A 13,537-nucleotide genomic window follows, 5' to 3' on the forward strand; every position below is an offset into this window, starting at 1 on the left:
ACCCAAAACTTCGTTAAATTATAAAATTCCAAAAAATACCATAAAGTCCCAAAGTAAATTCTCATGTTAAAACTCATCCAAATCTTGAATCACCAAATAAAAAATGGTTAAAAATGAACATCTATGAAGGCAATAAATAGACTAATTTGTAATTTGAACTCAAACACTGTATTAACACACTCAACTGATATAATTATTTGTTTAAAATTTTAACTGACCCAAGAGGTATAAATTGTTTTTTATTTATTTATTTATTTATTTATTTTGGTTATTTAAAATGTACAAAATATAACTATTAGTCAGCCCCTATCTAATTATTTGGGGAAAAAAAAAACAGAATAAATTTTTGGATTTTTAAAGTATTTTATGTCTATTAAAACTACGTTTCATATACAGAACTTTTCAAAAAATCGTAATATAATAATTTTTTACCTTCTCCCCAAACATTGATTTTCAAACATGTATGATACATAGCTCAACTGACATAAAATATAAACTCTCGACAAAGAGATTAGAGGTTTGAATCTCTAACCTATATATTGTTTATTGTTGAACTAGATAGAAGAAGAAAAAAAAAAGAACTAAGCATCAAACATAACACAATCGCTTGAAACTAAGGAGAAACAGCTTCAGTTCATGTAGGTAAACATGCAGTTATAATTAAAGATATATAGGCTGGTGACCGCCAAGTTCTAATATATTGCTTGGTTTAGCAACATTCTGAAGTTCGAAGCTTGGAGTTTCTAGGCATCGCTAACCAGCCCTCGGCCATGTGCGAACCTTGCATCTTCCTCAGTGAACAGATGAGTCTCATTCATCATCCTGCACGCACAAACACAACAAACGCATGATCCAAAAACCAATGTCACTCAAGAAGATACATGACTTTTTTCCCCCTCTCTAAGCATACGAGGAGAATGGAGATCAACTATCTTTGTACTTACGACGCACGAATGGTCTTGTTTACGACTGTTGACGATACGATGTATGCACCATCCAAGTAGTGTAGCTCGCCACGGACTCTCTCACGAATCCTATTGTTCAGGTCCTCCATGTCCAGTTCAATAGGATGATCACAACCCTACCGTTGCAAATTTGTATAAGTTCTGACTTAGAAAATCATTCCAAACAAATTATATGTTTTGTCTCTTTTTTTTTTTTTTTTTTTTCATTTGAGGCAATAAAATACACAAGGAATTTTTTCTAGTTGCTTACCAAAACCCATCCACATGAATCTGCGTAGGATGGAACATGAGCTGTATATGCAATCACATCTGTGCACTCCAAAGTTATCTTTACAAATACATTATGAAAATTACATAATAGAATGTATGCATTATGTTAACAATGTCTTACATTTGAAGACGTGCTTTACTGTGTTGTATATTGATGAGAAGACCTCGTGGGAGAGAATACCAGCAGGGCCAGCCTGCATTTCAGTAACAGTATATTAAATCTTAACAAGAATAGTAATTAGCAGAAATTATGTAGCAGAGGGTTTTGAATATGTTATATAAGGTACCTGGGTAACAAAAATACCATTGTCATTGAGCTTGGGCTTAATCACTTCCTCATAGAAGGATTTAGTGTACAGATGATTGCATGGTCCTCCTTCATGTGGATCTGATAAATCGCCAATGATTACATCAAACTTCTCTGGTCGTCCCTCCAATCCAGCCCTTTTTCATTTTCGGGTTAGCTCTTTCAAATCTAAACTTACAAAACTTGAATCCTTTTGAAATGAATTGATTCAAGCAAATGTTGAAATATAGTTTTAACAAGCATAGGATCACCAAATAGCATAACTAAAATGAAAATGGCAGATTCAGTCCAAAGGGCAAAAGCTACTCACTTTGCATCGTCAAAAATAATATGAAGCTTTTCGTCTTGAAATGCATCTTGGTTTTCTTTTAGATGTGCCCGGCAGAAATTGACAACATCCTACAATGTAAATTAAAGACTTCAGGCAAAAACTAGCATTTCTCCTTTTTCTTCTCTTTTCCTTCCATCAATATGTCTCTACTAATAATTTCTCAAGACGTAAAACTAAACTTCATTGATCCTTTTGCCACATGAATTTCAATTAACAAACGAGTGCATCTTAGGATTTTGAGAATCATACCCTATCAATATCGCACATGACAACTTTCTCAATATCTTTATGCTTTAGTGTCTCTCTAGCAGTAGACCCTTCTCCACCTCCCATTATAAACACTGTTTTGGGGCTGAAAATCATTCAGAAAATCAAAAGGAAGGATAAGAACAAAATCAGCTTAGCTTCAGATTGCAGTCCCAAAAAGATCAGCTTAGTTAAAAGAGCTAAACCAAATATGAACACAGCACATACTTATGATGCAATAACAGAGCAGGATGAACCAAGGACTCATGATAAATGAATTCATCTTTTTCAGCACTTTGCAGCTTCCCATCAAGCAATAGAGCCTGAAAGCGATGTCAACTCATTTTCAGCTAATTTGTAATAAATAAATCGAGGGTTGTTGGAAAGGAAACTGAAGCTGATGTGGGATAATGCAAACCTTCCCAAATCGCTTGGTATCCAACAGAACTATATCTTGGAACTCGCTAGTTGCGGCATGAAGTATCCTAAGGGAAGTGAATGTTAAGATCAGTTTTAACTTTAAAAAAAAATGCTCAAATTTTGCATCCACCCTACAGAGAAACAACTGGGATAAACACAAGATGAATTACACGAGCAATAAAAGGGGAAGACATTTTAACAAACAACTTATGTGCAAGAGAAAAAGAGTAAGAGGGTAAATTGTTCTGATGAAGAAGAGAAAAAAACAAGAATTGGACCTGTTGACGGCAAAGGACCATTTGAGATCATCCTCGAGTTGTTCCTCGAACCATTCAGAGACTTGGTGGATATGATCGAGAGGGAGAGAAGTGGAGTTGGGGATAAAGAGAACTGAAAGGGCAGAGCAGAAAGAAGAAAACATTGTGGAAAATTGAACTGAATGTGGATATTTCTGAGAATAAAGGAAGAAAGAGGGAGATTATAAAAGGGAAATTGGAATCCATGTGGATCCCACCCCCAAAAGGGGATTTGAAGAACGAGAGAAATGAAGAGAGAAGATGGAAACTTGTCAAGAAAAGCAAGAGGAGAAGGCGAAGAAGATGGACAGGTGCGTTACGGTGAAAGAAACTGAAAGTAAACCCATAAGGATATGGCAAGGCTTATAATGCTTCGCATGGAAGATTGCAAAATAAGGATTTGGCTTCCTTTTATGGAGGTTTCAGGTCCTGCAAGGGAGTTGTTCATTGCCGAAACCATTCATTTCCCTTCTATAAGCAAATGCATGCAAAACCCAAATAACACGTAATAGGGGACTTGCTGTCGTCTTCTGCTACTGCATACAGTTTTTTCCTTTTTCTCTTTTTTCTTCTTTCAGAAGGCATGGAATAAAACGCTAGAAATTAAAAAGCAAACGGAAAAATCTGGGATAATACGTCACACTAGAAATTTTGAACATAATTTTAAATAGATGATCATCATAGATATGATTGCATACCCATCACCTCCAGTCCTTTTTTTTTTTTTATTTCCTAACACTAGACCAACTCGTGAAGATTAAAAAAAAATATTTATAACAATAATTAGCAAGTACTTGTTTCTTTATAGCACTACTAATATACTAAGATTTTAAATATAATTTATTTTAGTTCTTTGACGATGTAGTCAAAGATTTATAATGTTAGTTGACATAGTTCTTCTAACATAGTTCTTTTTTGAAGTTATCCGGTTCAAATCTATGTACTTCAATATTACACATTATTTTCCTTACACAAAAATGTTCTCTCACCGCATGAATTACAGGGCCTTTGACCCACCAATACCATCTCTCTGGATGTCTAGTCGAGTTCAAGAGAGACACAAGAAACATCTAGACTAGTCGTGATATTTTGTGTTTTCCTTTTTGTTGGTTTCGTTTGTGAGTGCAGAAAATAATGTGCGTTCTGAAGAAAGCCCAAGTAAGGAGGGAGACCTGAGCGAGAACGTCTCAATCCACCGCTACCGTTGCAACTAAAATGATTTTGAAATTGAAAAACCAACCGACAATATATACAAAGCAAAATATGTAGAACAAAACTTCCAAAGCAAAATATGTACAACAAAATTTCCAAAGCAACTTGACATTCAATCGAATAAAGCTTTTCCAAAGTTTCGGACAATATACAAATGGACTAAAAAACCGAAAGATAAATGGCAGTTAAATTCTGGATGCAAAGGTCAAGATATTTTTTTTTCTTTTGAATGAAATGTGCAAAGATCAAGATGGTCAGAATATCATCCCCAAAATCAGACTAAACGAAAGTAAGCAACTAAAAGATGGCATTTAGTTCAACATGGTTCAAAATAAATGATCATTCAGCAAAAAAATGAAAATAAATAAAGGGCTAAGGCAACATAAAGACTGTTCTCCATATGCATTTTGTTTGATTATCGAAAAAGAACTCTCTGCAGTCGGGAGGCTCAAACCAACAGATCAATGAGACAACGAAATCTTTGGGAAAGAAAACACAAAATGGATGATGGTTGATTCCATACATAAATATCTAGAAGAAAGCCTCTCAAGCTACTGGTACTGCAACTGGAACCTCAATATCAGTGGTCAAAACTGCTGCTGGTCTATGGACGATTTCTTCTTCCTCCTTGGGAGAGTGGATTGTAACAACATCAGGAAGAGGGGTGGTAGGCCCTTGCTTGCCCTTAGGATCCCAATCAAGCATGATCTTAACTTTGATACCAAGAACTCCCTGAGCCAAAAAGAAAATAATATTATTCGAGTGACAGATGTACTGTGTACACACTTGTTCAGTTTTTTACAACTCAGCCAACCTGTCTGAGAAGAACGTGTCTAACAGCTGAGTCAATATAATCTCTGACTGGTTGACCCGAAGAGATCATATATCCATCTTTGAACTTCATAGACTTCGCACGCTGTGCCCTGAGCTTTCCACTAACAATGACCTGTTGGAATGTTACGAATTACATGTTAACAATTGCTACACGAGCTTTTCACGTAGTGATAATAATGGACTGAGCTACAAGCTAACCTCACAACCCTTTGCTCCACTTTCCATTACGAATCTCAGTACACCATAGCATGCCCTGATGGGAAAAGTACATATATAAACATCAGATTGTCTAAACATAGTATGTGTTCATTCCGAAACTCCAAGGATTAATAGCAACTACCTATGAGATAATAATGGACAATTGGTACAATGAAAAGCACAAAAACCAAATATTCAAAAAAAAAAAGAACAGGAAATAAAGGTTTTAGCTTAGAGGCAACGTTCAAACTACAGACTCTAATATTTTATAAACTGTACTAATTAACATATTGATAATTTTCTTTATAGATTCAGAAAACATGGAAGAGATAAGCTTGAAGAAGTTGATCTATTAGTGATAATTGGTAATAACTGAAGAAGCATGGACACAAGCCAAGGTTGACATGACATGGACACAATAACGTGTCACTAACTGAAAATGTAAGACATAAATACTCGGGGACACCTTTCTCTGAATAATATAATGTATATATTAATATCTACCAATACTTGAATACTTGGAATTAGATAAAAACATGTAGATTAAACAAAAAGAAATCTTGAATGTACATGTAGCATTGCAGTGAGCACTGCACGGTGTACACACCGCCTCGTGATTTTGTTCCGTCTGTCAAATGTACTTCTAAGATTGGGTTAAATTTTAGGGTTGTTCATAATAAGATAAGTCAGGTCGGAAAATAGGCTTAAAAAGGGGGCTAGGTTAAATTTTTGTTCTTCTGTCGTGAACATGTGAACATTTAAAGGAAGACGTGTGAATGTCTCTAACACAAGAAAAAGAAACACCGAGACTTCTTTTCAAACCAAGGGTCCATTCTTCCTAGCTAAAAATAGTATTGAAAATGACCTCTGTTATCAAGAAAGTGATAATAGATAGGTGTGGTTTGGTAGTACCTTTCATACAAACATTGTGCTTGGCTAGACAATACTGGATTATACATTCTTATGATTTGTATAGTTAACATCAACTAAAATTGAGGCTTCCTTCTCAGGTACTTAAGAAAAAGTCTCAATCCATCTTTAAGCCTTTGCCTTTAAAAATAATTAGACGAGATTGTGACAAGGAGAGAATGAAATCAGAAGCTGCAGAAGGAAGAGGCTAAAGAACCACCAGGGAGCGCATGTCTCCTCCACTAAGGTTACAGTGTGAAACAAATAGATTCCACAATGATTAACAAATGGAAGAGCTCAATTTATATTGTCACCTTCCGACACAAAGTTGGTACCAAAACACCAATCTGCTTTGTAGATGACATACGGTATCCAGGAAAAAAAATCATTTTAATGAAACTAAAACAAAGTCATCCCATAAATGAGATTGATATAATTAGTCAAATACTGCATTTCAACCCATATGTCAGAGCTGTGCGATAGAATATAAGAATTATGTGATGTTTATTCTTTCATAATGATAAATCATATTAAAATTCCAATTTAAATCGATTAAACTACAATAATAATAACACTACAAGTAGTTATGGGAACGAAAACGAAAAAAGTACCTCCGAACAGCAAGACCACCAAGTAGCTTATAACGAAGTGACTCGGCTTGGGCAATGGCACAAAGCCCTCTATTGTTAACTTTCTCGGCATAAAGCTCAACGCTGTTCTCCGGAAACTTGAAACGCTTCTGCACAACCGAGGTGAGTTCCCTAATCCTCCTACCCTTTTCACCTATTTACCAAAAATAATTCGAAGAAAATTACTAGAGCAATATCGATTAATTTTAATCTAAGACGTTGAAGCCAATGAACAAAGAAGGTGGGATGTTTAATCAACTGAATTTAAAAATCAAGGTAAACTAACCGAGAACGTTTTGGGTGCGGGTGGCTCGGATGATGATCTCAGTGCGCATAGGAGTGACTCTAACCTCGACACCGGAGTACCCATCCTCCGCCAACTCTCGGGTCAAAACCTCGTTAAGCTCGGCAAAAAACACTCCATCGGCTACGAACTGAAACAAGATCGAATGGAAAACAGAATCAAATACAAGATAAAACAGGACAATCGTTGTAGAGAAAGTGAGAAAAGAGAGTACAGATCAAGAAATTTTGAGTACCGACCTTTCTCTTCTTACTCATCTGGGTCGCCATTTTCAAAGAGAGGCTGGAAAGAGAGCAATGAAGCAGCTCAGGAAAGATGTGAGATATGAGAAGGTAAGCCTCTGAGCTGCGCGCGTTCTAGTGGAAGAGAAGCCGCTGCCGCAGATTGAACTTTATACGGCTGCATGCAAATGTTATGAGATTGAGATGGCAGTTGGATCTAGGGTTTCCGAAATGAACGGACGAGATTGGTTCTTAGATTTAAGCACAAATGAACGCATCTTCGGTCTTACACAAACGGCCCAACGAGCCCAACTATCGGGTCCAACAGTTGTCGGTCCATTAATGAGAAGGCCCATAATGGTAATAATAGATTTGGTGAAATTGGGTCCACAATTGGCCCAAAGTTACGTAATGGATGACTATATTCCAATATTGCCCCTTCATGTTTCCTTATGTTAAATTCAACCCTTCATTATGGCTGTTTTCTAGTAAATTAAAGAAAATAATCCATCTTCTAACAATAAACGTGTTCGTACTAAAAAAAAACAATAAATCTCTTCAATTTTAAATTTTAATACTATTTAGATACAAACCTCCGCTCTCCTTTAGAATAATAAAAATTAGAGAAATTTTTACATATAGAAAAAATGTCAAACTATTTACAGAAATAGTAAAAAAAACACTAATAGACTTTTATCAACCTCTATAAATAATAGACTTGTATCAGTTTCTATCGCTGATAGTATCAATGATAGACTTGTATTAGTTTCGATCTATTGGTAGACTTGTATAAGTTTCTATCACTGATAGACATGGGTAACAATTTCTATCATAACTATAATTAAATCTTTCTATTTGTGTAAATATTTTTCTTCTCTATTTTTAAAAATCTCCCTAAAATTTATATATATATATATATATATATATATATATATAATGAATGATATAATATTGCATAAAATCAAAACTATTATAGAATAACAAATCATACTTTGCAAGCTTTTAGGGCATAAATTCTAATTTAGGACGGATGAAGCTAAAATAGAAATGACATGAGAGTTCATAAAGGCATGCTTGATGTTTTTATTCCTTACTACTTGAGGCATGAGTTGTGTTGTCTATTGTGTAATGTATAACTCAAAATAATCAATTATCCAAAAAAACATGATGTTATCATATCTAAGTATTTGGCCAATCTAAACGACATGGGTTTATAATAACTGGTATGCCTCTATAGTTGACCACACAGGAAAATATTGCAATTTATTGGCGAGATTTATCTCGTATGAATCGTGGAAAGAACTTTACCATGATTGATAATTGAAACGATTCTAACACGGTTGAGATTGAAAAACGACTCATACAATATTAATCAAATAAGAGCGTATAAAATAAACTATTTTGAATCCTTCAACCAACTATTTCAGTTTCTGGTTTGATTCATGTATGAAGAAAAAGTTCTAAATGTATAAAGGTATAACAATACAGAGAAAGATGAACCAAGACATCAGCTTTCTTCTTCAACCACATACTTCCATTGAAAAAGGATGGTTCGATCTAAGTCGAGACTGGCCTCGTGAGAGATATCGGAGTTAGTACTCAATCACGAGGACGTTTGTCCTCGACATTTGATTGTTGAATTCCTAACGTCTTTATCAGCACGTGGAAATTCCCGAAAACCCACACTAAATCTTCAATGATTGACACTAGAGCTGCAGTTGAGATGATACTTTCACCTTCTTTGCCTTGCAGCTTTTTGTGATTTACACAATCCTCTGCAAATGAGAGTCAGGTAAGTGTGTGTTTCATTGCAATCATCTACAAGTGTTTTTAAGCAGTTAGAAAATTAATCCAAATAGATCATCACCGTGCTCACATACACACCTCTAATGGCAGGAACTTGAAGGAGACTACGAATGAAAAGTCGGTTTTTGGCATAATTGTCGATTCGAGGGCCGCAAAACTGTTCGTCTTCGGTAAATCTTTGAATGAGGACGGAAAAGAGTTGAAATTCATTGACAACTCGAGTGAACCGAGAGGTTCCTCGAGAGTCATTGCAACTCAATGGCCTTCCTATGCTGCCAATGGAGAAGTTCCCAAGAAAGGCATAGATGTCCAACATACACCATTTCCATGTCCCTCTTTAAGTCTCTCATCAATCTTGGACAGTCCTTAACATCTGCTTTACCTGCCCTTAACTTGAGAGAAAATACAGATTTAAGGCCAGATTTCTTCCCATCCATTAGACCATTTGGATCTTTCAAATTAACTAAATCTGCACCAAACAACCACATCAAAGTACAATTGAATCCACAACATATAAGATATTAATATAAGGTCCTTTGTCCTAAGTTCCTTACAAACTTACCAATTGCGTAATTTGTTTGGATATTGGAGATGTCAAGCTTTCTCATTTTGTCTGCATAGGTCTTGTACACTTTTTGGATCTCTCTGAAATGTTCTTTGAGTTCGAAATTTCTACCATTTTTTAGAGGTTTTAGAGTTCCAACCGATGTGGGACACATGGATTCTGCCTCTTCTTCTTCTTGTACTGTTGGAAGCCCTCCTGTTCTTGAGTTTCTTAGCTCTATCTTGTGTTGTTCTATCAAATCTTGGTGCTCTTGCAATAATTCCTCTTCTTCTTCTTCTTCTTGCTCAAATTCCATCCCCTTCTCATCCCTTTCTGTTTCTTTTGGTTCCTCCAAACAATCTTGATTATCCTCCTCGCTCCAATCATTTACAGCCAAAACTTTGGGTTGTTCTAATTCTATTTCTATGTACTCTTTATCAAAACTTGGAGATTTAGAGTCTGAATCTGAAAAAAGAAAGGAACAATCTTCCACTAGTGTTTGACTTTGAACCTCAGGACAATCTTTCAAAAGGCCAAACTCCTCCGCTTCCACAGGAATTGGGGCATCATCTTCATTGGATTTTAAACCCTTGTGCTCATCTTTCTTTTCTAGTTTCACCCCATCATCACATTCCCATAAATATTTTCCGCCGTAACATTCAAAATCATCATTAGTACAGTAGAATCCATGGATTTGTGTGGTAGGTTCCAACTGATATTTGCTTGAATTGACGTGATTGTTTCACTTTCTTCGCTTTCAATTTCAAGAACAGAATCCACAGTTCCATAATCGACCTGAATTCTGAGAGAGATTGAGTGGTCAGTTGTGAACTTGATTGATAGTTGAAAAAAGTAAGAAACAAACCTGAAAAAGTGTGGGATTATTGCTCCAATCACAGAGACCACAAAATTGGAGAAGGAATATATGAGAGGAAGCATATTATGGCACAAAAACTCATTTGAGAACGCCTTATTGAGGGAATAAAAATGGGGATTAGGGGAAAAGGCAAGAATTGGAGGCATACGTTTAGGGGAATCAATCAACCCATCTGGACTGCAAGCAAAGTGAAAAAGAAAGGCCGAAATAATGAGAGAGTTGGGCGGAAATTCATCTTCATTGACAGAAGTGGACACTCCACTTGTACACACATAAATCTCAGCACACACACCAAAGTCTTTCACAATTTCCCTCGTACAAGGTTTATATAAATTTTTTTTTTCCTGTCCGTCTCTTTTTTTATTTGTCCCTAAATTTTAAAATATCACATTTTGAGTTTTATTTCCATTAAAGTTTTAATTTCTTTTTTTTTTAATTTGGTCCTTAAATTTTAATATTTTTAACTTCGATTTTCACTTAACATTCACTTTTTATCTTTAGTATTATTATCCATTAATTAATTAAAAGAAATATAATTAATTATATTTCGTTATTTTATCACTATTAAAATTAAATTTAAATTTTCAATATATAATTATTTTAGATTAATTGATTGACATCAATGTCAATCAATTTAATAAAAAAATAAGGTTTAAAATGTAAATCTCGCCAACAAGAACGACTGTTCATGCTATTAACCTTGTGGATTGAGATTCGATCCCCACCCTGCACTTTAATTACAATACCTTTGAAAAAAAACTCAACTAATTAAGATATGTATTTTTAATCAAGGAGTTAGATCTTGGAATCTTTTTCTTATATTTATTTTTTTATATATAAAGAACAAAGTAAATTATATAAAAGTTTTGTTTTTCTTTCCATTCAACTTCGAAATTTTTACAAGGAGAAAAGGGACCATGGAGAGCATTTTCTTTTACTTTTTGGATACTCAACTTATTTGGTTAAAATAAGACAAAAAAAAATGCCACAATAGTTAATAAGTCGAACTTTAAAATATATATGTAACCTTATTTATTCTTTCATTTGACCTGGCAGTTTTTTTTTTAAAAAAAAAAATTGACTAATGTGCAAAAATTCACTGTGTAAATTATTTTGACCATATGACATACATTAACCTAATTGAGGAAGAGGTTAAATAAAATTTGAGAAAATTTGTAAAAATCTAATGAAGATTATAATTACATCCTTAAATTTTTAATCATAAAAATTAGATCTTCCAACTCTTACAAGTTTCAATTAGATCTCAAACTTATATAAAATTTTAAAAGTAAAAGAATAAAGAATAAAGCTTAATTTTTATAATTAAAAATTAAAAATATAATTATAACTATATTTTAACAGTGATTTTTACCACTACTCCAAATATGAATATATTAAAAAAGGGAATAAAGTGAAGGCGAGATTGCGGAAGAAGATTGGTAAGATGAGCGTACCTTTGGAAGTGCAAAATTCAAATTGAAACTGACGTCTACAGCAAGGTTCTCTCCCCTTTTATTTATTTATTTATTTTTCCTTCCTCTACCAGAAAATTGAGACTTCTGAATAGAGATGTTCAGGGGACGGGGTGGATGTCATTCCCCATTTTCGTTCCTGCTCCTCATTTCATTCCCATCCCATGAAATTCTCTACGGGAATCGGGACGGGGATCCCTGAAATTTACGGGGATCGGGTTCCCCGTGGAGAATTTTTCCATTACTTTTTTTTTAAAAAAAAAAAACCGATTAATTTAAATCAAGCAAATTTTAATTAAATAATTAATTTTATCACTAAATTGTTTATTATGGACAATTTTATATAACAATTTGAATTTAAAGATAAATTACTCAAATTTTGGCCTAAAAAACTAATTATTTTTAGTAGAAAAAATAAATATAAATCAAATTATTCACGTATAGAATCTAATTTAAACATATTCATTATCTTTTCCAATAAATAATCAAATTTGAAATTTAAATGTAATATTTATATAATAATAATAAAAACAACATAACTATACTAAATAAATATGTAGAAGCTAATCGGGGTGAGAACGGAAAACAGGATCGGGACCGGGACCGAGGAATGTATTCTCCGTCCTTGTACCTATTTAGCTCACGATAATTTTTTCCCCACTTCTTCCTCATTCCCCGTCTAATCAGGGGCAGGGCTCCACAAAGCCCGTCACCGTGGGGCAATTGAACATCTCTACTTCTGAATGCATTGCTGCATTGTGAATTTTTCCAAATTTGAGATAGTTGGTAGAATATTCTTAGTTTGCACTAAACACCAATTAAACAAACTGGAAAAAGAGTTAAGTAGGTGTGGTCATTCAAACAGCAAAAATCTAACCGTTTCTAAAAACGAATCGAACCGAAAATTCAATGAAATAAAAAAATGCGGTTTGGACCGGTTTGAAACCGAATTAATTCGGTTCGGTTTAATTTCAATTTTGAAAACCGAATTTAAAACCAAACCAAACCATTTTTAACTAATATATATATATATATATATATATATATATATTTATTTATTTATTTATATATAAAAAGAGTAAAACCGAATTGAAAATCGAATCGAACCGAACCGTCTTTAATTAAAAAAAATATAACATAGTTTTTTCAAAAATACCAAAAACTGAATTTGAAATCGACCGAAAAATTGGTTCAGTTCGGTTTCACATATTAGAAAATTCGATTCGATTTGGTTTGACCATCAAATTGAACCGAACAGAATCGTTTCCACCTATAAAGTTGAGAGATTTCCATAGTTGCAAAACACCTCTTAAACATTAAGCAACGCGTAATTTTGCACAACTGCAAAATTGAAAAATGTAAAATACCTGGAAGAAAAAAGTTTGAAATCCGAAAATTGAACATTGGAAGAATGATAGAAGAAACCGAAAATCGATGAAGATAAGGGGTTTTGGAATGCTTAAAACCATATTCAAATTTTGACAAAAAGCATATGGAAGGATAGGGAAGAGTGAAATTATGTAATTAGCTTATCTTCAAGAAATATTATGTAATAAGCTATCTTCTGATTTTCTAGGTGTGGCTTAGTCCACATAAATACTTCAAATTTGCAACATCTCTTCCTCTGTTAGATCAATTTTCCTTTTTCAAGCAGTTTCATCTTAGAGAATTACAAAGTGTCAAGTACGTTGGTGAT

General features: G+C 34.1%; 2 protein-coding genes and 1 pseudogene across 3 annotated transcripts; all 3 read right to left on the reverse strand.

The window, feature by feature from the left end:
* Positions 1–399: 399 nt before the first annotated feature.
* Positions 400–3,471, reverse strand: LOC120080033 (thermospermine synthase ACL5-like). The gene is made up of 10 exons (XM_039034568.2): positions 2,818–3,471; positions 2,538–2,604; positions 2,348–2,442; positions 2,123–2,225; positions 1,853–1,941; positions 1,523–1,679; positions 1,357–1,429; positions 1,216–1,274; positions 945–1,081; positions 400–822 (listed from the first exon to the last, which is right to left on the reverse strand). Exons 1-10 carry the CDS (start codon positions 2,958–2,960, stop codon positions 744–746), a joined length of 1,002 nt encoding a protein of 333 aa, XP_038890496.2. The 5' UTR covers positions 2,961–3,471; the 3' UTR covers positions 400–743.
* An 866-nt stretch (positions 3,472–4,337) lies between these two features.
* Positions 4,338–7,393, reverse strand: LOC120080230 (small ribosomal subunit protein uS3y). Its single transcript, XM_039034810.2, has 6 exons — positions 7,161–7,393; positions 6,904–7,051; positions 6,600–6,771; positions 5,080–5,134; positions 4,862–4,993; positions 4,338–4,779 (listed from the first exon to the last, which is right to left on the reverse strand). Exons 1-6 carry the CDS (start codon positions 7,188–7,190, stop codon positions 4,594–4,596), a joined length of 723 nt encoding a protein of 240 aa, XP_038890738.1. The 5' UTR covers positions 7,191–7,393; the 3' UTR covers positions 4,338–4,593.
* A 1,095-nt stretch (positions 7,394–8,488) lies between these two features.
* LOC120079420 (uncharacterized) lies at positions 8,489–10,660 on the reverse strand (annotated as a pseudogene). The gene is made up of 4 exons (XR_016530004.1): positions 10,358–10,660; positions 9,511–10,294; positions 9,027–9,417; positions 8,489–8,917 (listed from the first exon to the last, which is right to left on the reverse strand). The product of XR_016530004.1 is annotated as an uncharacterized LOC120079420 (transcript).
* Positions 10,661–13,537: the final 2,877 nt, after the last annotated feature.

This window comes from Benincasa hispida, chromosome 6, assembly GCF_027475165.1.
Source record: "Benincasa hispida cultivar pf3 chromosome 6, pf3_genome.v1.1, whole genome shotgun sequence".
In the NCBI taxonomy this organism is placed as follows: Eukaryota; Viridiplantae; Streptophyta; class Magnoliopsida; order Cucurbitales; family Cucurbitaceae; genus Benincasa; species Benincasa hispida.

Excerpts from the sequence above, each read along its gene's own strand:
- LOC120080230 (XM_039034810.2), bottom strand. The coding sequence starts at position 7,190 with ATGGCGACCCAGATGAGTAAGAAGAGAAAG. Across the intron at positions 6,772-6,903 it reads CCGCACCCAAAACGTTCTCG|GTGAAAAGGGTAGGAGGATT; the intron begins GTTAGTTTACCT and ends TTTGGTAAATAG. Across the intron at positions 4,994-5,079 it reads GTGGAGCAAAGGGTTGTGAG|GTCATTGTTAGTGGAAAGCT; the intron begins GTTAGCTTGTAG and ends ACATTCCAACAG.
- LOC120080033 (XM_039034568.2), bottom strand. The coding sequence starts at position 2,960 with ATGTTTTCTTCTTTCTGCTCTGCCCTTTCAGTTCTCTTTATCCCCAAC. Across the intron at positions 2,443-2,537 it reads ATACCAAGCGATTTGGGAAG|GCTCTATTGCTTGATGGGAA; the intron begins GTTTGCATTATC and ends CATCGCTTTCAG. Across the intron at positions 2,226-2,347 it reads GCTCTGTTATTGCATCATAA|CCCCAAAACAGTGTTTATAA; the intron begins GTATGTGCTGTG and ends AATGATTTTCAG.